At 44.9% G+C, this 27,516-nt stretch overlaps 4 protein-coding genes across 10 annotated transcripts in view; all 4 read right to left on the reverse strand.

Moving 5' to 3' along the window:
- LOC6582117 (titin) overlaps window positions 1–15,240 on the reverse strand; it is a 128,460-nt gene extending 113,220 nt beyond the window's left edge. For 2 of the 6 annotated variants that reach the window (XM_044009934.1, XM_044009933.1), the window contains exons 1-10: window positions 15,173–15,240; window positions 12,854–13,080; window positions 12,134–12,329; window positions 11,952–12,065; window positions 11,719–11,884; window positions 8,911–9,663; window positions 7,397–7,761; window positions 6,809–7,284; window positions 5,192–5,477; window positions 4,629–5,093 (exon numbers count right to left, since the gene is read on the reverse strand). In XM_044009934.1, the coding sequence (XP_043865869.1) occupies window positions 4,629–5,093; window positions 5,192–5,477; window positions 6,809–7,284; window positions 7,397–7,761; window positions 8,911–9,663; window positions 11,719–11,884; window positions 11,952–12,065; window positions 12,134–12,329; window positions 12,854–13,020 (2,988 nt within the window). In that variant the 5' untranslated portion in view covers window positions 13,021–13,080; window positions 15,173–15,240. Of the gene's footprint in view, window positions 1–723; window positions 1,350–4,628; window positions 5,094–5,191; window positions 5,478–6,808; window positions 7,285–7,396; window positions 7,762–8,910; window positions 9,664–11,718; window positions 11,885–11,951; window positions 12,066–12,133; window positions 12,330–12,853; window positions 13,081–15,172 lie in introns of those variants that run through there. The other 4 variants (XM_032731477.2, XM_032731475.2, XM_032731473.2 and 1 more) reach the window with 3 other exon arrangements.
- A 4,405-nt stretch (window positions 15,241–19,645) lies between these two features.
- On the reverse strand, window positions 19,646–20,998 carry LOC6582120 (probable serine hydrolase). Its single transcript, XM_002007793.4, has 2 exons — window positions 20,870–20,998; window positions 19,646–20,794 (listed from the first exon to the last, which is right to left on the reverse strand). The coding sequence occupies exons 1-2, from the start codon at window positions 20,891–20,893 to the stop codon at window positions 19,787–19,789; spliced, it is 1,032 nt and encodes a 343-aa protein (XP_002007829.2). The 5' UTR covers window positions 20,894–20,998; the 3' UTR covers window positions 19,646–19,786.
- Window positions 20,999–21,271: 273 nt separating this feature from the next.
- On the reverse strand, window positions 21,272–22,696 carry LOC6582121 (serine hydrolase-like protein). Of its 2 annotated transcripts, none has more exons than XM_015162289.2 (3): window positions 22,612–22,696; window positions 22,451–22,531; window positions 21,272–22,346 (listed from the first exon to the last, which is right to left on the reverse strand). In XM_015162289.2, the coding sequence occupies exons 2-3, from the start codon at window positions 22,472–22,474 to the stop codon at window positions 21,342–21,344; spliced, it is 1,029 nt and encodes a 342-aa protein (XP_015017775.1). In that variant the 5' UTR covers window positions 22,475–22,531; window positions 22,612–22,696; the 3' UTR covers window positions 21,272–21,341. The 2 variants fall into 2 exon arrangements, with proteins under 2 accessions (XP_015017775.1, XP_015017776.1); XM_015162290.2 differs by having other exon boundaries at window positions 22,593–22,692.
- A 1,172-nt stretch (window positions 22,697–23,868) lies between these two features.
- Window positions 23,869–25,384, reverse strand: LOC6582122 (probable serine hydrolase). Its single transcript, XM_002007795.4, has 2 exons — window positions 24,986–25,384; window positions 23,869–24,914 (listed from the first exon to the last, which is right to left on the reverse strand). The coding sequence occupies exons 1-2, from the start codon at window positions 24,998–25,000 to the stop codon at window positions 23,994–23,996; spliced, it is 936 nt and encodes a 311-aa protein (XP_002007831.2). The 5' UTR covers window positions 25,001–25,384; the 3' UTR covers window positions 23,869–23,993.
- Between the last annotated feature and the right edge of the window lie 2,132 nt (window positions 25,385–27,516).

The following is a 27,516-nucleotide window of genomic DNA, read 5'->3' on the forward strand; positions in this document are numbered from 1 at the left end:
AAGAAAGAGTGAGATGGAATAAAGGAATTAGTTATAGCTAAACAGAGAGGGAGAGTAAAGGGCAACAAAATGAGAAATCTTGAGAGCAAGAAACAGAAAGTCTGAAATAATACATGATCAAAAGAGTTAGTGGGAAATACATACTGTAAAAGAGAGGAATTACTTCAGTTCTACATCAAAGAAAACGCGCCCAAAAGAAAAGGCTCTATTTTCCTTGACTTTATTTCTACTATAGACAGAGACAAAGAGAGACACCAAACGCAGAATTATAAGAGGATAGAATCAGAGAAAAATTTATTAAATTCATGATAAATGGAAGGTATTCCGTTCTATTTACCAAACTCAGAGAAAAAGGCTAGACAGGAGGGAAAGTTAAGAGACTTTAAAACAAAGATGTGCAAAAATCATATCAAACATCTCACTTGGCTACAAACACATAAAACATGAGCGTGAAAATCTTCACGCTGTTTGGGGTCATGAAAATCGCCTAGAAGGGCAATAAACTATGCTGATATCTTATTTATATAGCCCACTGAGATCTCAGTGCTCGGCCAGGACAAACATCTACATATTTGCCCTTTTGACTTAGCGGCCAAGTGTAGCTGCATAAATTGCAGCGTTTGCTACTTGAAGACGTAGTTATCTATTGGTATCTGCAACAATGTTCATGTTGCAACAGCAACAGCAACAACAACGAGAACAACAACAAGAACAACAACTCACTTGCAAGAGCGCTATCACCAGCTGTATGGGTCCACAGCGTACGACAACGGTGCCAATTGTGGTGGCACGCAGCGAGGAGGACGTCGTGGCCTGGCTCGGCGTTGGCGACGATGATGACATTGTTGCTGAATAATTGAAGGCGTCTAGCTGCGACTGCGAGTGCGAGTGCGACTGTGGCTGTAGCTGGAGCTGGCGATTCGAGGAGCTGGCCGAGTACAGTGAAGACATCGATGAGTCTAACGTTTGACGACGTTCCATGTTGTGGCTGCCTCTGCCTCTGTCTCCCTGTGTGTGTGTGTGTTGAGTGTTGTTGTCGGCTTAGTGGCTACGTGTTCGAGTTGTTTTGTGTGTAGGCGTGGGCGTTGTTTAATCTTTCCCGTTTAGTTTTCTTTTGTTTTCTATTTTATATATATGCAAGTATTTATTATAGCGCGCGTCTTTCACTTAGTTGTTGTGCATTTTGTTTTCGTTTTGTATTTATTGCATTATTCCCTTAAAGAAATATGTTTAGCTTAAGTTAGTTTAGTTTGGTTTGTTACTTCGTTGTTCGTTTTCGCGAATTTCCTCGAGTGATTCGTTTGTCGCGCTCGCTATCAATGCTGGCGATCGTCTGACGGCCCCCCAACACACTGAATACTCTGAATGCTCTGAGCGAAGAACTATGGCAAATAGATCGACTATGACTTCATGCCTCGCGCTGCCTGTTTATTATTGTGTGCTAAGCACAACAATGTCTACACATCTATATATTTATATACAATATATATATATACATATATACAATATATAAGAGTACACCTATACAGCTGTATTTTGCATATGCGCCCGAGCGAATTTCTAGCGCTGCCTTTGATGCGTGCGCCGCACCGATCTTTGCTCGGCCCGATGACAATGCTCAATTTGCGCTATTTTTGAAAATCAAACTAAAACGTAGAACTACGCGCATATTGAGTAATTCTCAGATGCTGCTGCTGCTGCTGCTGCTGCCTTCCTCTGTTTGAATAGCCCACATTTGGCGGATGTGCGTCAGGCTAATCATTGTTGCTGTATTGTATCTGCGAGATACCGAGATACAATCGCGCACATGAGCCAAAAATTGTTGCAGTGTCTGAAAACGTTAACCTTTTGGCTGTTGGGTGCCTTTGCTCTCTCTATCCCTCTCTCTCCCTTCCTCTGATGCTTGGCTGCTCAATCAATTGCAACTGTTTCGGTTTGGCAGAAATTATGGCAGCTTTCATTTATTTTTGAAATATTACGCATACGCAATGTGAGCCAATGCTGTTGCTTCTACTGCTGCCCAGTGTGTGTGTGCCCGGCTGTGGCATTAGGTAATTTCATGTTAGTTTCATTATTTTCTTGATTTTTATGGCCAAAACATTTGAAGCGATTTCTCGTATGGGGCAATGTAAATGATTTTAATTGTACTTTTTCTAAAAATAAACAGCCACTATAAAAATGCGGCACACACACAGATAGAGAGAGAGATGCAGCAGATGCCTGGAAGATGAGGCGTGGCTGCCAGAATCTTTGAATGCCTGCCTGCCTGCCAGCCTGTCGCTAGCGAACTCCCCGACAAATGTCAATTTTAACTGACAGCCCCAAAAAGCTAGTCAACGAAATGATATTTAATTTTCGTGTTTTTTTCTTTTTGCAATTCTTGTCTTGTCTCTTGATTTGACGATGGCCAACAACAATAACTAAATTAGAGCACAATTTGTGCCTCAGCATATATATAAATGTGTGTGTGTGTGCGTGTTTGTGTTGTTTGTTTTTGCTCTTGTATTAAATATAATTTATCTAGCATTCAATGCCATTAGTTGTTAATTTATGGCGAGCGTCAGAAATTCATTTACATTTCGATGCCAAATTTACATTATTCAAAAACTTTATTCGCACATTTTGATGTTGTTCTCGAGCGAACAGAGAAACACGACGAATCGATGAGCAAATAGATTGAAAAGAAAACGCGCGCGCCGCTTGCGCCACAACCGAACGACGCGAACTTCGAACAAGACTGAGCAGCTCAACCGGACGACAGCAGCCGCCGGATCGCCGCGAGATCGGGTCGATTGCCAGTGCGAGCGCGAGTGCGAGTGCCAAAACCGGGGGAGCCCGGCACTTAACCGATTCGCTCAGCTTTGGCGCTCTCAAACGACGCAGCTCGCTTGCCGGCTGAGCTGGGCCAAGCTGAGCTGGGAGTGAGAGGGAGAGAGTGAGGGAGAGGGAGAGCGAGTGAGCGAGGCAGCGTGAGAGCGGGTGGTGGCAGAGTGGGAGGCGGTGACGACATAAATAAACAAGTGCTCTTGGCATTCGTTGCGTCGTTAATTCATGATTTCAATTTTTAATGCCCTGCGCCGGCAACAGCCACAACTGCAACAACAACAACAGCAGCAACAACAACTGCAACAATGTGCTCAAGCATAGCTTGTACTTTAATAACAGACACAACCGAAGAGGCAGCAACAACAACAACAACAACAACAACGGCAACATCCACAACCTGACTGCATCGTGTCTTAATAGAATGCAACAGGCGGCCGCCCGCATTCACAGCTAACCCGCTTCCGCCTCACTTCCCCCTTGCCCCTCACCCATCACAGTTTTACGCTACTTGAGCGTTCAAAATGCGTGTGGCAGGCACTGCTCGAGCAGCGCTGACCAAAGGCATGCAACACGAGAGGGCGATAGTGGTTGGGCGAGGGGCAGGGCGGGGTGGGGCAAGTTAGTAAGTTAGTTCGTGCCGTTCGTGTTGCTGCATCCAATCAACGTATTCTGTTATTATTTTGCAGCCTATCAACGGCACCAAAAATTGATTGAATTATACTTGGCGGCCAGCTTCGAGCAGCGAGCAATTTGATTTGATTGCTGCATGGCGCTTGGCTGCTGTACATAGATGAGCAAGGGAGGGGAGGGGCAGTTCATAAGAACTTTAAACTAAAACTCGCATGTGCAGAGAAGGGTCACCCCTCCCTTTTGTGTATATATTATTCATAATGTTTATTTTTTTATTGAGATTAATGAGACATTTGAGTAGCTGAAATGCATACACATATGCATATGTGTGTGTGAGTGTGTGCGATACCCTTATGACAGCTCTCACACATCAATTAAAATCACTTAAAAAGCATTTCATAAATATTTATGAGCAGACCAGGTCGAGGCAATTCAAATTGGGCAAGTGTTGTGGGTGCTCATTGAACCGCTCGACTGCCCAAGGGTTAAGCTTTGGCTTTTACAGCTGCAGCCAAAAGTTATGCAACAATAAATTACGGCTAAAATGCATTACTATATGGAAATGTATATTTGTTCATTTGTCAATTCAGCTATATTCTCTGACTTATTTGTGACTAAAAAAGTGTGTTTAATAAATGTATAAAAATTCATTAATAGCTAAAAAGTAAAATTAAGTGTATATTTAATAATTAAATAAATTAGAAATAGAGTTTAAATTATTTTGGAATTCTCTAATTGTCGCAAGCAAAACAAACGAATTAATTAGGCTAATTTCATAATTTAAATAAATACAACTAAAAAGCAATAAACACAAAGACATTCGTTTAGCTCATGCGCTAAAATAACTAAATTAGAGGCGAACTTAAAATTAGACATAAAATTAAATAAAATGCCAGCAAATTCGTTTTTGGCAAGAAAGAAAATGTAAAAATGAAATAAAACAAACAAACAACAAAGAAGAAGAAAGCGGAGCAAAGGCAAATGGCGCATATTAATTAGGCGAGTTCTAGTGGGGGGCTCTCGAGGAGGCGCACGAGGCGCGGTCGACTCTCTCAGAGAAATCCCTTGATCGTTTGCTTCGTTATATTCTCGTAGTACTTGCTGCGGCGCCACGCTGCTGGCGGCGTCGTCTGCTGCGCATTGTCAGCCGTGGCAGCGCACTGGGCACTCACCTCCGGCGTGACGGCCGTGGAGACGCTGGGCAGGAGCTCGGTGCTGATGTGGGCCGCGTCCAGGCCGTAGGCCTCTAATTCGCTGTCCGATTCGATGGGCTGGGCCAGCAGCTTCAGCTGCAGCTGTTGCTCTTCTTCGGGCGTGGGCGTTACGCTTTGGCTGTGCAGCTCGGCCACGCCCACCACGCTATCCTGATCCTCCGCTTTGAGAGGCTGCTGTGCCGAGAAGTAGCTCAACTCGGAGCTCTCGAAGGACATGTTCACCGGCGACTGCGGCAGCTCGGGTATTTCAAAGTTGCTCAGCGTCGAGTTGTCCGCCTCGTCAAAGGAGTTCTTGGCGGAGCCAATGTAGGAGCTGGTGCGGCCCGAGGCCGTTTGAAAGGAAGACGAATGCGAATTGGGCGTAAAATTGCCCTCGGAGGCCGTGGCAAAGGACTCATCTTCCGTCGAACGTGACTGCCAGTCCTGCATGCAGCGAATGGAAACCAAATGAAAGAGCCCCCAAAACAAACATAGGCGACAGCAACTGCCCCCCCCCCCATCTCAGCCCCTGGGTCACTTACCTCGCTGGCCATGCCCAGCTTCTTGTGGGTGGCATTGGTGGACAGGTCCAGCTCGGCGCCGCTGCAGTCTCGTATGACCGCATCCAAGGACTCGGCCACCTCGGCAATTGCGCTCAACTTGTGCGAGATGGCGGCACAGGCCAGGTCATTGCTGCCCGTCGGCGTCACAGTCAACGTGGCTGGTGTTTCCGCCTGAATGGACTCGCCGCTGCCTGTGCTGCTGTTGCGTCCGCTGTCGTGCATCGGACTCGGACTGCTGTCCAGCGGCAGCTCATCCGGCACAACGCTGTAATCACATGAAAACAAATTGGATTTACTCAACTGCTGCGGCTGCTGCTGCGGCTGCTCGGCTGTCGAGTCCACTGAGGCGGTGCGCGAGTGCAGGGGCGAGGGCTCATCGGTGTCCGTGTAGTCGCTGTGCGGATATGTTTCGCTGTCGTTGCGTATGAGCGCCTTAATCTTGTCGAGGCTGTTCTGGCCAGGCTGCTCGGGCGGCCCATCTGGCTCCTCTTCCTCCTCTTCTAAGGCGTCCTCCACAATGATGTCGCGCTCTATGGACGCCTTGGCTATCTTGGTCTTAACACTTGAAGTGCTTGCCGTCTCATCGTCATCTTCCTCGTCGTCGCCTTCGCCGTCGCCGTCCTTTGGCTCATCCTGCTCCGTATCGTCGCTGCTCATGTCCGGCAGCTGGCTGCTTAGATTAATGGCATCCAGCAGCTGCGACAGCTCCTGCGTGGAAGCACTCAGCGGCTGCTCAAGGCCATTGCTGAGGTCCTCCTCCTCGCTGGCCAAGGGCGCGCCAGGCGATTCCTCGGCGGGTGCCTCGTCCACGACAATTGTGGGCACTTCGTCGGCTTTGGACTTGCCAAAGATATTCCGAAATCTGGCAAACATTTCAGATTCAGTTTCTGCTTCCGCCGCTTGGCGCCTCCCACAATTAAGTAGTTTGACGCAATAGCCGAACACGCGTTTGGCTCCGAGCCAGTCGGCCAAATGTCAATTGCGGCAAGTGCTCAACTATGCAGGATCACCCGCCAGACAAGGGTCGATCCGTAATCAGTAATTGGTGTATGTAATTATGCAGGCACTTTTATTTTAAGCACACAACAAAAGGAAAGTTCCACTTTGACCCACTTGTTGGCACACGCACACGCACACACACACGTTTACTCGTTTCTGTTTTCCGTTTTCTATTTTCCAGCTAAAGATATCCACAGTCTATATATACTGTACGTATAGCACGATTGCCGGCTGCTTCATTCACTTGACAGCTTGACAAGTTGCCTCGCCTCGTGTGTATGTATTTATGAGTATTCCCGACGACAATGACAAAGACGCTTCCCGTCGAGCATCAGACGCTCTGCGCTGGATCACGCACCGAAATAGACTGTTGGGGCCCGAATTCTCGATTTAGTTGGCAGCACTTTTCGTCGAGTTGATTTGTTTTAGTTTTGTCAGCTTTTATTTTGGTTTTATCTGAAGAAATTATTAGTCAGATATTTGAGTGGTTTTTGCTTCTGAGTGGTTTCTCTCTCTTTCGCTCGCTCTCGCTGTGCACTCACGCTGACGCCTCAGCTCAGCTGGAATGTGTTAGTGGTAATCTGGCATCTCACTCACCTTTTGCCCGTGAGCGCATCCAGCACAAAGGGCTCCTTCAGCCGCTTCTTGAGCAGCCGGCCCAGGCGCACCATGCGACCCACCTCAACCAGCAGCTGCTCTCTCGCCAACAGGTGGCGCTGCAGGCGTGCGCCAAGGCCGTCGGCTGGCGAGAGCTCTGGCGAGGCTTCGGCATCGCTGCTAATGCCGCTGCTGCTGCGGTTGTGCTGCTGGCGCTGCTGCTGCAGCTGGGAGGCCAGCTCCTGGGTGAGCAGGGGGCGCAGGTCGCGCAGCTGCCTGTAGTAGGCCTCCACGCTGCGATGGAAGACGGCAGAGACACGCAGCCGGGTCATCTGCTCCTGGGCAATGGACTGCAGACTGTGCCAGGTGCGCTGCAGCTGCAGCTGGAACTGCTCCGGCTCCGGCTGCTCCAGTTTGCAGCAGAGGCGCAGCGTCTGCGCGGCCTCTAGCAGCTGGCAGCCGTAGTTGAAAATGCTCTGCAAGGGAAATGGAAGACGGCATCAAAAATTGCACAAAAAACTGATATCTCTCTCTCTCTCTCTCTCTTCTCTATCTGTCCCTGTCTCGCAATGTTGGCTGAAAACTCACCCGGCCGGTTTCCTCGAACCCCTGCAGCTCGTCCTTCTGCAGCTGAATCTCGTGTATGTTGCAGCCAACATGGGAGTGACAGCGCAGCAGCACCGCATACAGCTCGTTTAGCCACTGGAGAGCGCAGCGCACCTCCTGCTCGTAGCCGTGAATGTGGGTCACCTGCTCCAAGGTGAGCCGCTGCAGCGCCAGCCTCTGCCCGCACAGCTGCCGGCGCTCGCGGCTCGCGTCGATCTGTCGACGCAGCTGGGCAATGTCGTTGCTGTAGTCCAGCTGGAGGTCACGGCCCAAGGCGTCTTTCACTGGCATGGCCAACATGTCGCTCAGCTTTTCGCCCTCGCGCACAAGTTCGCGTTCGATGTTGCCTGTGTATGTATGTGTGTTGGTGTGTGTGTGTGTGTGTGAGTGGGGAAATTGTGATCAATGTTGGAATCAAACGGTTGCAACCGCTGGTTGTAAATGCAACCAACACAATGAAACTTATTTAGGTGTGAATAGACTTTGCTCTGTTGATAAGCATTGATGGAGCTGGGGTAAAAGAAGAGATTCTGATATGAAGACCTTGCTAAGCTCTCCAATTTCAAGTGCTGCTAACAGGGTTTGCAAAACTCCTAAATTAACGGAAGGATTTTCCTTCTTGTCTGCATTAAATAGGGGAAAAGCTATCGAACCGATTCGAACAAATAGAAAAGAAAAATTCTTAAAAATTATAAAAAAAACTTGTTTAAATTTCTTGATTTTTGTTTATTAATAAATTTTATATTTTATTTATTATTTTTATTTATTTTTTTAAATTTAATTTATATTATTTTAATTTTATTTATTTTATTTATTTATTTTTTATTTTTTTTATTTTATTTTATTTTTTTTTTATTATTTTTGTTATTAGAACTTTCTTAAAATTTCTTCCCTTCCAATTATTTATTTCTATTTATTTGAATTTTTTATATTTATATTAATATTTTTGTATTTTCATTAATTTAATTTTTTGTTGGTTAATATTTATTTATTTTTATTTATTTATTTATTTTTACTTATTTATTTATTTTTATTTATTTATTTATTTTTTTTTATATTTTTATAAACAGTCGTGTGAAGCCGATTCGAGAGCTTCTATGTATGTAATACATATTATGTATAGAATATTTGGGCATGCTCATTTGTTATGCGCTGCCTTATCGATATGGGTCATATGAGTGATATCTCTGTTGAAACTATGTCAAGCTAAATATTATCAAGTGAATGACAATCTCAAGATATCACAGTTTTTCAAGTAAAGTTTCCATTGACAAAACTCTAAAGGGGCATCTAAACTGTTTTGGCTTGATGTTTCACGCTTAGGTGTAATCTGTAGCTACGTCAATCTATATGTCTGCTGGAATATCTGTAGCAGCCACTCATTTACATCAAGCGCGACAATTTAGAGACTTTCACTGGGAATCTGTTGGGCCATTAAATAGTTACGATTGCACATAAAGCGGCGGCACAGAGATTGGCTCTGCTGCGAGACTTACCCAAGAGCTGTTGGCTGGTCTTGAGCTGCATGAGCATGGCCTCCGCTTGTGGGGCACTCAACTCACTGGGCTCGGCATCGGCTGCCTGGTTGGCTATGAGCAGCTGCTCCTCGAACTGCTCCAGCAGTCGATGGAAGCGCAGCGCCGTCATCAGCACCTTGCGTCGTCGTTCCAGGCGCTCGGCAAAGGAGCGGCACACGAACTGCATGAAGTCGCGCTGCGAGAGCAGATCCTGGCACAGGGCGGCGTCGCGCTCCTTGGCAAACTGCTCGATCTTGTAGAGCAGCTCTGCATAGCAGCCGTAGGTGTCGCGGCACTCCAGCTCCAGTTGATCGTGCGCCGCACGCAGCGTTTCGGAGGCGCGCACATCGCTGCCGACGCTGCGCTGCCGGCTGAGCAGCTGCTCGGCCTGGTTCAGAATCCAGTTGGTGACAAAGGCCACGCCCTCGGCCAGGGTGCAGAGTTCGCGTGCCTCACGCAGCGCTCGCAGCAGCTCCAGCCAAGCGGTGCGTATGGCCGTCTGCTTCTTCTCGATCTCATTCAGCCGCAGCTCGATGCGGGCTCGTTCGCAGCTCAAGTCGGGCGGCAGCAGCGGCTTAGCAGGGCACTGACCACTGCCAGTTGCAGTTGACGATGTTGCTGCTGTTGTTGTTGTTGTTGTTGTTGTGCTTGAGCTGGCAGCAGCAGGTGCGGCATGTGGCGTTGCCGTTTGCGTCTCGTAAACTTCGTTAAAGCGCGCCAAGATCGCGTTACCTGCGGCAAAAAGTGAAATGGGGAAAAGGGTTCAAGTTTCAATGAAAATCTGTTTATTAGCCGTGCGTTTGTTTGCCTAGTTAACACAGCATTTCTATTTGCCTATGCCTCATGTAAAAAAAAGGGAAAAGCTGCGCTCAGATTGTCTGCGTGGCAGTTTCGTTGCGCATCAACGCAGCTCTGACAAAAGCAAAAGCAAAAACAAAAGCAAGGCAAAGCTAAACACAATCAAATCATAGCTGTCTAAGTGAAGGGTCACGATACATACGAGTCGCAGTCACCCACACACGCGCCACACGCTAACAGCACCACAATGACATGAGCATCGAGTGGTTCAGTGGTTTCTGCGGTATTCGCCATTTGTTCAGCACTCGTCGCAAACACAGCACAACAAAGCAACCCAATGCGGAGCTCAGAGGTGTGAAATGGCTGCATCGGAAGTGTTTGAAGTTAGCCAGGAGGAATTTCATTGAAATACAGATATTTACATATACAATATAAACATGTCTAATATAGAGTTATCGCATGAGACTATATGGGTCAAACTACCATTATGGAAACAAATTAAATGGAGCGGGAAACAAAATTTGTTTTTTTAATATGTAAAATTTTCGAATGTCGAATGAAGTTTAATTGTTGAAAAGTATATAGGTCTATACTATAAGCTTTCCCTAATTAAAAATAAACTACAAAATATAAGGAAATTTGAAATTTTTTGAGCAATGAATGAGAGAGTAGCTGAGTTCAGGTAGTAAAATCTAGATATATAAATGTGATACAAAAGCAACCAGTCTAAAAACATGATGACAATAAATATTACTAAAACTTAAATGATCTTCATATCAATATACAATTCAGATTCAGCATTCCAGCTGAGCAGGAACTAGAGAGATGGCTCCTAACTCCAAGAAGATATATTGATGACAATTAAATAAATTCTTAGGAATTTGTTTTAAATATTTTAGATTAATTAATACACAAAAGCCAAAAGACAGGAGACTTGATGCCAGTAAATAAATACAACAGAAATCTAAACTAACTTCGTGGCAATCGATATTCAGTATTCACAGTCAGCAAGTCAAAGAACTTTTAAAAACATATAACCTGATTCTTGCTCAACACATGCTGTTGACGTATTCCAAGCGTTACCTAATAAAAACCAATTTGTATACCAAGTGATAGTAACTAAACATTTCATGCTTGAGCTATTCCGCAGGCATTGCCCCTACGAGCTGCTAGTATTAGTTACCCTAGCAAAAGCTATCCATAGCTGTTCTTCTACAACTTTCGTATATAATATTACCATTCATTCTCTCCTACTCCCACTCTTACTTAACATATTTATGATAATTTTTGGGATTATATTTTCTAATTTCCAACACTTACAATAGCTTGTGTAAAACCTCTTGTATCGTCGTGTGAAAGAGTAAAAGAGGCTTATAAAACTGAAAACCGAAAACTGAAACAATGGAAAACTATTCAAAACAATTTATCTGGATTTTCTAAGTTTTCACTTATGTCTTTATCAGATTTTTAAGAAACTTTTCAAGTTTAGGCAGTGGGAACTGAGAAAATCTACAAACGGCGCATTTAAAATGCATAAAATTATAATTATGCCTTGGCTGAAGCTTTAATTTGGTTATATTTCAAATGGCCAAAAAACTAAAGCCAAAAACACTTTCTAGATCACGCACAATTTCAAGAGCACAGAAATCAATTTCAATGTTAATCAGTGTAATAAAAACTCAACCCACAAAGCCACAAAACAAGTTTGCCAAACATTTTCATTTCTAATTGAAACACGCACACGACTTATGCACGTAGTTGTTGTTGCTGTTGTTATTGTTGTTGTTGTTGCTGTGAATTACTTGTCACATTTTGCTGTCTGTTAACTCGTTTCGTTTCGTTTGTCGTCGTCGTCGGCGGCGACGCTGCTCATTGAAATTATGTAAATTGTTTCGCTCACCACGCAAAACGAAAGACTCAGGCAACGAACTTGCCGCAGCTGCCCCCGCGACTGCTGCTGCTGCCACCGCTAAAGGCCTCTTCGCTTACCCATCTCAATCGCCGACTCAATGCTGCGCTGCACGTGCGTATGCAGCTGAGCGCACTTCTTAAGCTCGACATCCGCTTCCGCTGGCCGCAGCGACTTCAGCAGCGCCAACAGCTGCTCCATGCCGCCCAGAGTTTGCGCGTGGGTCTTGCTGAACTCGTCCACGGACTGCAGTGGGAGAGAGAGAGAGGGCACTGGTTAGCTGACAGTCGATTTGTGTTGGGCTGGCGCTTACCTTGCGCTGCTGCAGCCATAGATCATAATTGAATTGCAGCGTGCCGCCCAGCTCCTCGGGCAATTGGTGCAGCTCCATGAACTTGGCCAGGCGTGCCTTCGACAGCACCAGGGGCTGTGGGGCAGACAGACACGATTTTATTGTGCGCCTCATTTGCATTTGCATGGGCATGGGTGGCTTACCTCGCCTTTGGTCTGCGACTTGGCGCAAGGCTCCACGTGCTTCTCCCAGAAGCCCTCCGCTCTGACTAGATAAACATCGACGCTGATGTCGCCGCCAAAGAGCGCATAAATCTGGCGCACGTGCTGCCTGGATATGCGCGAGCTGATCTCCTGGGCGTTGACAACGACGCTCACCCCATTCTGCAAGACCGAAGCGCTAGAGCAAGAAGGAAACAGAGAGAGATAGTGAGAGAGGGAGAGGGAGAGAATGGCGTGTAGATAAGTTAACAAACTATTCATAGAAATCTCGTTTAGCTGTTGATTAACTTAAGCTGGAGCTGAAGCTCTGGGCCTAATGCCAGTTGATTGATCACATCAATATCTCAGCTCATATTTAATTTGATATCTTGTTTTTATTGTGACTCCAAAAGTTTCTCCAAGCGACTGACTCCAACAGCTGAGATACAAATTTAGATATTTTAGGGTGATCTAGCTTTGACGTATCTCCGCAGCCAGCCTGCGGCAGGTCATTCGCTTTGATCAGACTACAAAAAGCGAAGAAGTTCTTAAAATGGGATTAGCATATCGGGGCGTGGAGCGCCCAGTGCAGAGAACTAATGAAAAGAGTTTGATATGAGGCCTAAATCATCTGCGGGCCATTTGCATACTTGGTCTATGCTAATTAGTTCGATTAGCTTTGAGCGGCCTGTTTCTAGTTTCACCTGAGCGGGGCAGACTCACCTGAGCGAACGCTTCAGATAGTCGAGCGTCAGTTGCAGACAGCGGCGATTCCACAATTGTTGATCATTGAATGCATTCACAATGAATATGATTCGCCTGTCCCGATCGTAGCCGCCGCACAGATAAGCGCAGCGCATCTGCAGCGCATTCAAGACGTCCTCCTCCATGAGTCGGCCGTAAAGAACTCTTTAATTGTGAGGGCTTTCAGCTTTCAGAAAACGTCATTTCTATTAACGGGCCGACGCGTCCGTTCAAATAAATAAAGAACAACAAAAATTCAGAAAGAACACAAAGAGGCAAAAACTTGTACGTATGACTATTTGTTTTTCATTGGGGCGGCCTTTTCTGCTTCGGCTTATTATTGTTGTTGTTGAAAATTAATACGAGTCACAGTTAGTGCTGTTGTTGTTGTTGCTGTTGCAGCAACTGTTGCTGCTGCGGCTGCTGCTGCTGCTGCTGCTGCACAATGCATTTCCAATGCCGTTGCCGTTGTGGAACACGTTTGACAAGTCGCAGACTGAAGACTGGAACTGCACACATGATTTTCACTATTTTCATGTTAGCTTAAGCGCTGCCTGGGCCGCCTGGGCTGCCCGTTTTGCCTGCTAGCCAGTTGTTTTTGTTTTCTTTTGCTTGCCACTAATGGAAAATACCAATTTTCCACATACCCTGCACATTTTTAAATGCCGCCGCAAGAATTTCAGTTGACTTGAGCTGAGAGTTGGCTAAGGAATCTGCATGTGCTTGACTTGAAAGGCGAGTTATCTTTAAGCAGTATTTCAGCCATATATATACCTACTATTCCACATGCATATATAGTTAGGGTATATACCTAACACTCTCGTTCTGCTCAACTGAAACCAAATTTGATTCGCTTTTACCTCCCGTTGCTATCAGTTTACTACTCTTACAGGGTATCTGCTAATCGCGCACTCTTGTTTAAAGCATTGCCATTTGCGTTTTTCTCTTCTTTTTTTTTTTTTTTTTTTGAAAATTACTTGACACAAATTGTAGTCAACGGGCAGGCCGCTAAACTTTTTCTATGCCAGGCCGAACGGCAGCTGCAGTTTTGGCTTAATTTGTTGCTGACTGATAAGAGGCGTGGCACACACTCACAGCCCACACACACACACACACACACACAGGCACACATCTACACTCCCATAATCTTTCACTTGTGCAGAAATCCTGTTTTCTGTTTGGCCAGCTCGTTGTCTATCTTACAGTTATGCGTTAAGTGAGTCTAAAACTTGCTCCGTTTTATGGCCAAGAATGTTCAATGCGGCCCGTGGGCAATTTGCACCAGTTGCCAACCTGTTGCCAGCAATATAATTGTCAAGACTTTTGAGCCGACTAGCGGTTATGGCTCGCTGCTTCTTCCGCATCGAATTACAATTAACAACAACAACGACGACGAAAATTGCAGCAGCAGCAGCAGCAGCAGAGGCAGCGGAGGCAACAACTTCGACATCAACTTCCAGCAGCAACATGAATTTCAAGTTTCAAATGTCAGATTCAAATTGAATAATTTTGCAGAGGCAAAAAATAGCAACGCGGCAAAAATTTATAAAGAAAAAAACAAAATACTCAAAAGTAAAGAAGTAATTTAGAAAGAGCCAGACAGTCAGACAGAGAGGGGGAAAGAGAGGGGCAGTGGGAGACGGTTAGGTAGGCCCTGCTGGGCATTTAATGCCCCGCTTTTGTTTGGGGCACACCTTAGCAGGCGGTTTTCAGGCCTTGCGGCAAGTTAAATATGCTACTAAAATAGACAGGAGAAAAAAACAAACAAACAAAAAAAAAAAAAAAAAAAAAACAAAAAAACAAATGAGAAACCGTTTTGTGGCGCTTTTCTGTAACTTTCTTAAGAACTCTTTTACTTTGCTTTTATGATACGGCGATAAGATCTATGCGGGCCAAGCGAAAATGAGCGACGTCTCTGTTCGAGCTGTTAAATTAATTGAAAAGTTCAACTGGCAGCAGCAGCAGCAACAACAGCAACAACAGCAACACGAAACCCATTAGCATTTCGACCAAAAAATTTGTTTTAACAGCTGACAAATGTTTTTTGTTCTGTTTGGTTTGGTATTTTTTTCGGCTTTTGGCTTTTGGCTTCATTACAATTTTGGTGTAATTAATTATTTTGATTTTGCTTTTGCCTTTGGACTTTTTATGCGGCACTCAAATTGTAATTTGACATTAAATTCCAGTTCAGCGCTTTTAGTGGCACAGTTCGAGTTATTGACTTTCAAAATTGCACTTGCTCCGTCGCTGGACGGTAAACCCGTAATAAAGCCCGTGCCCCCGCGCCCACCGTCGTACCCGTAACAGATCTCTCTCGCTCGCTGGAGTCGTCTGCGTGCGCCGGCCAACAGCTCGCGCGCTCAACTGAAAGTTCGGTTCGTCGCTTCGTAGGTTGCTTGGCGCCTGCGCCGCGCGCTTTGCAACCCGGTTTGAGTTTGAGTTTGAGTTTGAGTTGCAAGCGATTTGTTGGATGTTGTCTGGCTGCTGACTGTTGGCCCCCGGGCGTTGCGTGTCGGCTCAGCTGTTTTTCACTTGCCTCTCGCTTGCATATCAATTGGATAGTTGCTGCTGCGATTGCCCTTTTTCTTTTCTCAGTGTTTTGCTTTTATTTTTATTGCCTGCCTGCACATAAAAACCTGTTCGCAGGTGAGTCGAAGCTGAGGTTTCTTCGCTGTCTGCTAAATTAAAAGCAAAACATGCGTTTTGTCTGCTGCAGTTGTTATCGAAGTGTGTGCAGTTGCTGAACCTTACTTGAGGAGGATAGATTAGCTATGAAGCTGGCTTAGAAAAGGCGCTGAGAAGATCTGTTGAAAGCATTTTAAAGGGAAGTCAACCAAAGACTATTATTTATATAATTATATGTTTTATAAACATCATCTCATATAAACATAATTTTTGTTAATATTATAGAAAGTTTTCCAAGACACTTAGATCATCTCCAATCATAAATACTACTACTGCTACTACTATTACTTATACTTCTACTACTGCTACAAAAACTACTATTACTACTACCATTACTTATACTTATACTACTGCTACAACTACTACTATTACTACTGCCATTACTTATACTTATACTACTGCTACCACTACTACTATTTCTACTAATATTACTTCTACTTCTACTACTGCTACTACTATTATTTCTACTACTATTACTACTACTTCTACTACTGATAAAGCTACTACTATTACTGCAACTATTGCTCCTACTATTGCTTCTACTCCTTCTACTACTATTACTGCTACTATTTCTACTACTAATGCTATTGTTACTACTACTATTATTACTACTACTAATACTATTGTTACAACTACTATTATTACTACTACTACTACTATTATTACTACTACTACTACTATTAATACTACTACTACTACTAGTACTACTACTACTACTACTACTACTACTACTACTACTACTACTACTACTACTACTACTACTACTACTACAACTACTGCTTTTATTGCTTCTCTAAAATCCCCATTTCAGTAAAATCCCCATTTCCTCACATCTACCCATGCCAAAATTATCAATCTCAATCTTTAATTCATCATCTCTCCTGGATGGTTAGCGTATGCAATCGTCTGTATGAGCTCCACTCATCTGGCATTTCACCCTTGTTGTTTTATTCATGCGGCCGCAAACGTGGGAACTTTTAATTGTGTGTGCGTATGGGATTCGTGGAATTCGAAGTCTGGCCGCTGCTGTCTCTATAAAGCACTTGCAAATGCAAAAGGATATTTAGTATGCTCTGGACAGTGCAAATATCAAAGATTTATGGCGCTGGCATCGAAGACCAGTTTGTAGGCTTCACTTGTTATGGCAACAGCGTCAACCGAGCAGCAATCCCCTTAGAAAAGGGAAACGGAAAAAGGACTCACGGCCAGCGCCGCAAAGGTCCTGCTGTGCGACCCTTATAAACATGTCAATCACAAGTAAATTGTAGCAGGACTTAATGGCCGGCCCGGAATGTGGGTCGATGGATGGCGAGAAAATGCAAATGGCAAATGGCTGCTGCGTCAGCAAGCAGACGGCAAGGGCGAAGCCGTGACGCAGCCAAAGCTGTTGCCTAAGCCCATGGCCAGGAGCGCTGCCTCTGCCGCAGTCGCAGCAGCAGCAGCAGCAGCAGTCGCAGTCGCTGCTTAGCAACAATTTATTGGCAATTTTCTAGCATAGGCGCGTTATTTTGCCATTTTTTTTATATCTCTCTCTCTCGTTTTGGTCGGAGATGGATGTTAAAGCGCGTGATGGGTTAAATGGGCACGTAGCTGATAAAGGGCATTCAAGGAGCTCGGCGTATAGTTTGTAGCCGACATTGCACTCTCAATTGCACTGCATACTGGCCATAAAAGCTGACCGCAAAATGGCGTCCAAAGCACTTCCGGTCAAGTTGCAAAACAAAAACCCCCTCCATATGCAGCTCGGTAAACGTAACGTACGTGAAATGTTTTTCGGCTTGTTTTCCCTTTCCTTTACCAGTTTTTCTCTCCATTTTTTAATAACCGAGCCTCAATATAGTAGCACTGCACGCCCAACTGTTTCCGACTCTGGCTCAATGCGTTTGTGGCTATTAGAAAATTGCGAAAATTGCGCGCACGTTTTAAACAAACGTCTGCGTCGACGTCGACGCTGGCAGCGACGCTGACTGCAACTGCAACTGCAACTGCGTTGCATGCTCTGCAGCAATTGAGTGCAATTTCAGATTTATTGCTGCGTCGAGAGCTGCACAACTAGAATTTTAAGCAGCACCGGCTCCAGTTGCAGTTTATTAAGCGGCCAGCTATCGCTGCTGCTGCTCAATGTGATGGCCTTAACATGCATAATTCATTTGGCTTAAGGGTTTTTTTTCCATTTCATTGCAAGGCATCGATGCGTGCGTGCGAGCGAGTGTGCATGTGTGTGTATGTGTGTGTGAGAGAGCTAAAGTCTAATGCTATTTGCCTAGGCCTAATTGAATTCCTTTAAAGAGTTGATATGGTTGTGGAATCAATGAAATGAGATTTGCTTATGAAACACTCTATCTCTCTCACTCTCTCTCTCTCTCTCCCTGATATTTATTTAGGCTTAATTCAATTTCTATAAACAGTAGATCTATAGAACTCTCTATCTCTCTCTCTCTTTATAGATCGTTCATCATAGATTTGCAACGGTGAGCTAAAGAGAACTTGCGATAATTTAATGCTAGAATTCAGAGAGCAGAAAGAGCTCTTAGCTTGTCTATATTTACACGTAAACTCTCCCTCTCAGATAATATAGGTGTAGAGTTAGGTGCGGTTAATAAGCTTTCTACTCAGATACTTCCTCTCCCCCTCTCCTTCTCTTGCACTCCTGCTGTTTATAGATCCTTTCTCTTCCTGAAACTGTCTTTCACTGCCAGCCAAATCCAGCCAAAGTCTATTGAACTTTCGATTTAAGCCTGATTGGCTGTCGTTTAGTCGCTTAGCAAATTGAGCCCCAAATTTTCAATTTCCTTTTTTGGCAAACTTAATATAATACACGCGCACCTAAAAGAATGCTGCGTGAATTTCGGCGAAATGTAGACGAAAACGCTGCTCGTCATAAAAGCTGTCAGGTTTGCTTGCTGCGGGGCCCTTAAATTAAAAATCTGGGCATATGCCATGCCATGCCTAAGCGTTTATGGCTTCAGCTAGGCACACACGACGACCTCCTGCGGCGATGAGAGTGGGTGAGTGAGTGAGGGAGCGGGAGGAGGAAGAGTAGAGAGAGAGAGAGAGAGACGCTGGCAAATTGTAAAATCGATAGTGTTTTCATATTGTTGTTGTTTAATCAACGTACGCAAAATATGCGAGAAATTTGTCTGTTAATTGATTGAATTTTCCGTGCAATTACGGCGGAACTTTAAGCATAAATATTAATATCAGCAATCAAAATGTATGACAAGAAAATTATGCGCTGCGAAAGCAAATACTTATTTGGAATTCAGCAATTGAGGCAGCTGCTGTCGCGCCAGACGCTGCCACACACACGCACAGCAGAGGAAATGAAGCGTATTGATGATGCGAATGGTAAATACCCTGTCAGTTAAAGCAATATATTGAGTGATTGATGTTGAGTTGACTAAATTACTTATAAAGTATTTCTACTTGTTATTTAAGCAATCCTTTGACTTGAACTGTTCAACTATTCATACCAATAAAACTCTGCATCTGTTATACAAATTAGCCAACTCGAATGTAGCCTAATTAAAATACATTTTACAGTGTATTATCGCAATTGTTCAAATTAAGTAAGGCACGCGCCTCTTTCTGCTTTCGTTCCACGTTACTAAGCGCCACCTAAAAGTAGGCAACGAAAATGTTTTGCGGCTGCGAGAAATTAATATTTGCCGCTGCCGCCGAAAAGTAGGCAACGCTTTTGTTGTCACGCCAACAATGAAATGATTCTTCTCAAATGCTCATCAGCTTGCAATTGATTACATTTCGTGTTATTTAAGTGCCTGCAGGTCTATGTGGTTAATTGTTCAATGTCTATCCTGTCAGCCTTCGGAAAATTCGAAAATTTCATATCTTCGGGCTTATGTGTTAAGCCGGATGTCAGCCATTTCTTGTTTCATGTTGAACTTTGGTAAGTCAAAGCGTTGCCATTCAAAGCTGACTTGGCTAATTGTTCTAAGGCGCTTAGCAGCTTAAACTTGCTGCAACACTCACACACACACACGCACTTACACATATACCCACCAATAGAAAAGCCAACAAATTGTAGAGCTCCTCTGTACAGCGAATCTAAGTGAAAAGCTTGGCATCTTAACCAGGTATTTTATATATTTAAGTTCACGTTTCCTTGCATGCTTATGCATCTTTATGTACTCCCCAGTGCTCTCTTAGCATCATCCATATTATCGCCACTTTTCGCAGTTGCCGATTGGGCATTTCCCTTGCGTCCTCTTACAGCTTATGCTGTCGATACTGACTCCTTGCAAAGAAGCTCTCCTGCGCCTCGCGGTGCTCCCGGGCGCTGAGGGCGGCATCTCCGTCAGCCAGCGACCAGCCCTCCACCTTGGGCGGCCGATGGCGTCTCAGGAAGGGAACTATGTGCTTGGCGCAAAGGTCGGGACAGGTGAGATGCACATGGTGAGCACCAGGCAGCTCGTAGATTTCAAAGTGCGGATTCTGACTCTTCAGAATGGAAATAGCCTCATCGCTGGCTGGCCCGATGAAGGACGACTTGGAGCCCTTAATGACGAGGTAGGGCGTGTCCTTGATGCAACGTGCCAGCTCGGCTGCCAGCCCTGGATTCATCGGCAGGAGGGAATAGAACTTAGTACGCCCATCCCTCGTAAAGTAGAACTTATCTGGATACAGCTTGGACTTGGCCACAGTGCGGTACATCAAGTGATGAGTAAGCTCCGGCGGCACCGAATTGCTGCTCCCCTTACTAAGGATATGGCGCAGCTGAGACAGTGAGTAGGTGGACGGTTCCCTCAACCCAGCCAGGGCAGCGCGCTCCTCCTCCACGAGATGCCTTTCCATGAAGTTGGCCATTGTTTTGATGCTCTCAGCAGATTCCAATGGGGACACAAGTACGTCCAGTGTGATCAGCAGGTCCACCCTGTGCGGCCCCAGGGCCGTGAAAATAAAGCTCAGTATGCCGCCAAGCGAGTGGCCCATCAACGATACTTTCTGCCACTTGTACGCCTTCATCACTCGTGCAATGGTTAGGATCCAATCGTCTGCGCTGTAATGCACGCCAGGCGGCAGTGAAGAGGAGCACCCGTGCCCGGCCAGATCGATGCAGAGCACGCCCAGATAGTCCGGCAGCAAGGGTATCAGCCTATCAAAGCTGCCCAGATTGTCCATCCAGCCGTGAATGGCCAGAATGGGACGCTCCGAGCGATTGCCGTACCAGCGACCGCTGAGCTCACCCCAGGGCGTCTCGATGCTCACATCCTCGTACTATGGAATTCCAAAGTTCACATGAATTGTCAAGCATCCCCAACCAAACAGTTGGGTTCAGTTCGCCTTACTCACATTGCTCAATGATAGCGTTCCCATGGTAGCTGCGATGGCCTTTGCTGACTGTTTGAAACTAGCTGCTTATATGGAAACCGCCCGGGGTTCTATTCTATTATCTTTACTATGAAGAACAATGGATTCGATAAGCACTGGATTTTAATTAGTTAATATCTACTGTTCATTTAAATCAATGAAACTGACTATTCTTAGCCCATAATGCTGACTAATCAAGCTTTTACAATGCCACAGCAAAACGAATTCAAAAAGCTGCCCTCTTGACGATGATTATCACAGTTCGTGCCTATTTATATAGTATTATTGTTTGAGTACCTTTATCAGATGTAGGTACTTGATTTAACCCCATATCTGCAGCCCTGGTTTCAGCTGAGGGCATACACTTGAAGAAAAAGCTTTCCATGAATTTCACAGAGTATTTATCGATTCAGTATATACTGTACAGGTTTCTTGTCAATTACAATTACAATACTTAAAGCTTGCTGAGACGCCTCAGGTGTCGCGTGAAGAAGTTCTCCTGCTGCCTGCGATGCTCCGTTGTGCTCAGCTTCTTCTCGCCATCCACCGACCAGCAGGAAACCGGGGGCGGCCGATGGTGTCTCAGGAAGGGAACTATGTACTGGGCGCACAGCTCGGGGCTGATCAGATGCACATGATGGGTGCCTGGCACCTCGTAGTACTCGAAGTGCGGGTTCTGCTTGCTTAGGATGGAGATGGCCTCGTTTGCCTTTGAGTTGATGTGATGGGATTTGGATGCCTTGATGACCAGGTAGGGTTTATTTTTGATGCGCTTAGCCAATTCAGCGGCCAAGGGGCCGTTGACCGGTAGAATATTATAGTATTTGGTGCGGCCATCTCTTGAAAAGTAGAATCTCTCTGGATACAGCTGCGACTTGGCCACGCTGCGATGCAACAAATGCTGAGCGAACTCTGGAGCAACCGAATGGTTGCTGCCCTTGCTGAGGACAGTGCGGAGCTGTGCCAGTGTATAGGACGGTGGCTCATGCAGCGAATCCTCCTCCGCACGCTCATCCTCCACCAGATGCTTGTCCAAAGCATAACCGAAATACTTGAGAGCCATAGGCGACTCGAATGGCGGCAAGAGAATGTCCAATGCGATAACCAGATCCACTGTGTGTGGCGCGAGTGCGGTGTAAATGTAGCTCAAGACGCCGCCAAGGGAGTGGCCCATCAGCGAAACCCTCTGCCACTTGTACTCCTTCATGACGCGAGCTATGACAAGGACATACTCCATTGTGCTGTAGTGCATGCCCGGCGGCAGCCGTGAGGAGCGTCCATGTCCGGGCAGATCGATGCAGAGCACGCCCAGGTAGTCCGGCAGCAAGGGTATCAGTCTGTCAAAGGTGCCCAGGTTGTCCAGCCAGCCGTGGATGGCCAGAATGGGACGCTCCGATCGATTGCCATACCAGCGACCCGCAATGTGACCCCAAGGAGCCCAGATGCGCACATCCTCGTACTATCAAGTGTCACAGAGGAAACGTTTTCATGTTGAACAGTGTATAAACAACGTAAATTGCATGGCCAGCCAGCCGGCTGAAGCTTTTAATTGTGTTTACTCACGTCGCTCAGTGACAAAGTTCCCATGTGGCTCCCTGAACTTTGGCCGTCTGTTTATAAATGTCTTGGCTGCTTGTTTCGGAGCTGCAAAACGTTTTTCCTAATTATCTGGCTCTAGATTGCCTTATCGACGAGCAATTAGTACTTTTTAATGAACATCGTACCATTCCCAGTTAATGAATGCCGCAAAAGCAATACAACTAATCCGCCTTCTCTTCTCGCTAAGAAAATTCGTCGCGTACTGAGCGCAAAAAGCTTTGCGGCGTTTGTGTACCATTCGAAAGCTTATTTTCGATCGCAACTGTAGTAGAAAGCTTTTTCAAGCCACAGCTGATTTAGTTTGCCGTGCTATAAACAAACTAAATCAGCTGTTGCTCACTTTGCGTTACAGCTGCTCAGTAGAAATAATTTGTATTATTCGAAAGCTGTAAAATATTACTTTAAAGCTTGTAACGGTTTTTGTAGCTGTAGCAATTCAAAAGCTGAATTTTCATACAGTTAAAAAAATGTGCAAAAGACATAAGGCTATGCCATGCAGTGTCTACGAATTTAATTATCCAGTTACCAAGACAAATATCCAAAAATAAATTTCACTTCAGAGATTATCATTAATAAAATCCCAATTTTTTAAATTTTCTTTTGGATTTACCTTATAGTCAATATATACTGTGCAGTATTCTTGAGATTCTCTCAGATTTAGATCTTACTGAGACGGCTCACATGTCGTGCAAAGAAGTTCTCCTGCTGCCTGCGATGCTCTGTCGTGCTCAACTTCTTCTCGCCATCCACTGACCAGCTGGAGACCTTGGGCGGGCGATGGGTCCTCAAGAAGGGAACTATGTGCTGGGCAACCAGCTCTGGGTTAACGAGATGCACGTGATGGGTGCCAGGCACCTCGTGGAATTGGAAGAGCGGGTTCTGCTCTTTTAAATAAAATAATTTGCCAAAATTATCTCGTGGAGCTATATTATCGCTGTGATTTGCAGAGCTACATACATATATAAATATAAATATGTATATTTTATTTATTTTCTTTTTCAACAACTTTTGCAAAAAATATTCGCCAACCTGTTACTTCTTTTAAGTCAAGCAATTGGTCAAACACTGACAATGAAAAGCTTCCCATGGCTTGGGCAGAGTGCAAAAGCTTTCAAAAGCTCAAAGTTGATCGCAAAAAGCGTAAAAAGAAATGAATGAAATCAGCTGCTGTTTATCTTATGGGACTTTTTAAAGTGCTTGTCCAACTTTCTCTCTGGGAATGGAAATATATTGTGTCTTTTGAACTGAAACCAAAAGCTTGTTTTAAATAATCTCAGTGCTACAGATGCCAAAGCCTACCGCAAGTCTATCCATGTGAACCTAGCTAAGAGATGGAAAGAGATAAAGACGATGTGATACAATATATAGAAAAGATTTATGGATTGCTATTCGTATATACATATAAACTATAATATTAATATCAATTGGAATATTTAAGATATTTATGTGTATTCCCAGAACTTGTGTCGAAAAGAGAATGAAATGTTAAGCTCAATTCTTGAAGGCTTTATAGCTTGCTGATCACATTCAGCTCGCCTGGATGCTCCCATCGAGTGGGCGGTCGATGCTTGTTTATGAATGGCACAATCCAGGCAGCCAGCTGCTGGGGATCGCTGATGAGCACGTGGTGAGGGCCCTGTGCCAAATGATACTCGAAGGCGGGATTCTGTTTGCGCAGAATCTCGAAGGTCGGTATGAAGCCGTCGTTGATGAAGTTGGAGTTGCTTGCCTTGATGACCATGTACGGTATGTTGCGTATGCGCCGATTCAGCTCCCTCACCAGCCCGGTGCCGGGTGGGAAGAGCGAGTGGTGGATGAGGCGCGAGTCGCGGAATATGTAGAACTTTTCGGGCTGATCGGGCGCTTGCCGCACGCAGCGATTGATCAGTGGATGAGCTTGCTCCTTGCTGATCGAGGGAGCTGGACCCCAGCGCGCGTTCTTCAGCTGATCCGCGGTATACAGCTTGGGCGCTGGCGTGGGCGTGAGCATGCGCTCCACGCTGTTGGCCAGGTAGTTGATGTAGAAGCTGCTGCTCTTGTAGGGTATGGTCAGCAGATCGATGGCAATCAGCATATCCACGTGATCCCGGCCATAGAACGAGGCATACAGATTGCAGGCGATGGCCCCAAACGAGTGGCCCATCAGCGAGACGCGCTTCCACTTGAAATGCAACACCACGCAGCGAATGATGCTGGTCCACTCAATGACGGAGTACTGCATGCCAGCCGGATACGGCGAGGAGCGACCGTGGCCAGACAGCTCGATGCACAGGACGCCCAGATGGCCGGGCAGCAATGGGACAAGACGTGCAAAGCTGCCCATATTATCCATCCAGCCGTGAATGGCGAGCAGCGGACGCACCTGACGGCTGCCGTACCAGCGGCAGGCGATGTGGCCCCACGGCGCGCCTATGTCAAAGTCAATAAACTGCCGTGAGGTTTACGGAATTCGCTGCGATTAGCACGTGACTCTTGAAACGAATTTTCCACTTCACTTACCTCATTGCTGTCCATCGTGGCTGCTCTCGGCTTGCTGGTTCCACAACAACTGAACGACACGTACTTCCCACTCCTGCTCTCAGCCTCTGTGCCTAGGCGTGGCCTTCAAATGCTTCAAACTTGAACTTGTGACAGAACAAATTATATACATATACATATGTATATATGTATGTATGTATGTATATGGCTTAGCTCTCTACTATTCTTTCAGTTTGGAAATGTAAATAAGTGATAAAACTATATTTTCACAAAAGAATACCCTATCTATGGGGCAGAGTTGTATTAGCTTGAAATATGACTCAAGTTGAGATTTGTTTATAAATTTTATTTTTATTTTTTATTATTATTATTATTATTATTTATTTGTTTTAATTCTTTTTATAATTGCTTTGAGCTTTTTATTTGCTTGAGCATGCATAATTATCGATAGCGTATAATTATGAGCAGATTCGATATATGATATAATATCTATAATGATAAGCTCTTTAGAAGAATTGATGCTGACTGATAGCTCATTGCTATTGGATAAATGTTATCAATGGGGATCATGATCTTATATTAATATGTTTATGTATATTATGCAATTTAATTAACTTTTTTAAGAGAAAATATTTATCTTCATATTGTCTCTCTCACATAAACAATAACTTAATAAAGGGTAACTCTTGAGTTTCATTAGCATAAATTTCTATTTCATTGTTTTGCACTGACGAAATTCTCTTATCTGTCAGGCCACCTTTGCATGCAAATGACGCAGCAATGTTCCAGTGCTTGAATTTGGACTCAATTCGGACTGCTCTGGAGACTCTGGCCGCAATTCGGAATACGTTTGCTTGAATTTCCTGTGTGTGAGCGCTATGATTTATATATTTAATTTGTGCTTGAGCAATTTATCATGTCTCTGGCTGTGATCTCCGCTCAAGTGCAAGCCGCTGCTCATGCCCCAGTGGCATTTCCCTTCTGGAAATGCTATGCAAATTATCTTACCCAAAGTGAAAGTGCGATTTCCCTGCATACATACATGTTTACACAAGTGTGCCTGTGTGTGTGTGTGTGTGTGTGTGTGCCATGTACATATTATATTGTATGCTTATGCGTTGGCCTTGAATCCATAATTTGCCTGTCAACGACAGCAGCCTCCCACAATTTGCTCACATAATTGAGCTCAAGCATTTGGAAGCCAATTATGATTTCCCATTTTCCATTTTTCCCACCGTAAGGGTCGCGCAGTCAAGCTTTGGGGCCCTCGACGTTCTTTGTGCCGTTTGGCATCGTTTGCGCCTTTTCACATCTCAATCAACCGCGTCCTGGCAACAGCAACTGCTCCTCCTCCTGCTGCTGCTCCTGCTGCTGCTGCTGCGGCTCAGCCTTATCGTGCTCTCGCCTTTAATTGCTTCTGCCACTTAACATATGCAAATTAATTTTGCTTTTCTTTTTTTCCTTTCTTTTTGTTCGCTTTTGGTTTTGCTTTTCGCTTTCATTATTGAGCGTGTCCTACTTGAGTTTGCGGCTATAGCATATTGTCCTGTGTGTCCTTTTTGACACCTTAAGTGCTGCCAGCCCCATGACAGTTGTTTGATAAATATTTATCATAGCTACAGTGGACGGGGGGTGGCAGCCGAGCGAATAAAAAAAGGGTTAACCGGAGCTTTGCCATTTCCTAGAGCCACATTCATGGCGTTTATTTTTCATTTGGCTCAACGGTAGATAAACAATGCTCGAGGATCTATAGAATAGTGCATTTCACTCCAATTCACGCCACTCCATGCCACTCCATTCCATTCCATTCCACTCCACTCCACTCCACTCCACTCAACTCTACTCCACTGTACAAGTTTTGCTCAGCAGTTTTGCTCATGGACTGACGCGTTCAACCTGCCAGCTAAGTATGTGTGCACGGAGCGCTGAGCCGGGCTCAGCTAGGTGGATGTTTCAACAAAAGACAACGCCGGAAGCTGCCTGCTGCTTCTGATTCGCACATCAGCCAAACAAAGAGCAACAACAACAACAACAGCAACAACAATATGAAATGGGACAACTTTTTGCCTTGCTTCTGCTATTATTCTTTATGTGCTTTTGCTTTTTTCTACCCCGAATTTTCCGGCTAAGCCGAGCGTATGTGTGTGTGTGTGCGTGTGGGCTTTAAGAGCAACAATAGCATCCGGTCTCATGAACCGGGCCCAAAACAAACGTTGAAGAAATTGCATTAAGAAATCATTTGGCAAAATGTGCAGCACATTCGAGTTTTACGTTTCTTCTCCATTTCTCTTATTTTCTAGTTTCATTTTTTTTTTTTTTTTTCTTTTTCGGTTTGTTCGGTTTCCGTGCAGCGTTTTAATCTAATTTTAATGAATTATTTTCACACGAAAATTACTTAAGCTAAAAAGTTTCATTTTGTGGTGCCGTTTTACGGTTTGTCGTTTCTTTCCCTGATGCATTTCGCACGTGAATGTGTGTGTGTGTGCCTGTGTGTGTGGTATGTGTTTAGAATTGTATGAGCCGTGCAATTATACAAAACCAGGCAAATTTAC

Source organism: Drosophila mojavensis, unplaced genomic scaffold (genome assembly GCF_018153725.1).
Source record: "Drosophila mojavensis isolate 15081-1352.22 unplaced genomic scaffold, ASM1815372v1 contig_74, whole genome shotgun sequence".
NCBI classification, from domain to species: domain Eukaryota; kingdom Metazoa; phylum Arthropoda; class Insecta; order Diptera; family Drosophilidae; genus Drosophila; species Drosophila mojavensis.

Excerpts from the sequence above, each read along its gene's own strand:
- LOC6582120 (XM_002007793.4), bottom strand. The coding sequence starts at position 20,893 with ATGGGAACGCTATCATTGAGCAAT. Across the intron at positions 20,795-20,869 it reads GAACGCTATCATTGAGCAAT|TACGAGGATGTGAGCATCGA; the intron begins GTGAGTAAGGCG and ends GGAATTCCATAG.
- LOC6582121 (XM_015162289.2), bottom strand. The coding sequence starts at position 22,474 with ATGGGAACTTTGTCACTGAGCGAC. Across the intron at positions 22,347-22,450 it reads GAACTTTGTCACTGAGCGAC|TACGAGGATGTGCGCATCTG; the intron begins GTGAGTAAACAC and ends GACACTTGATAG.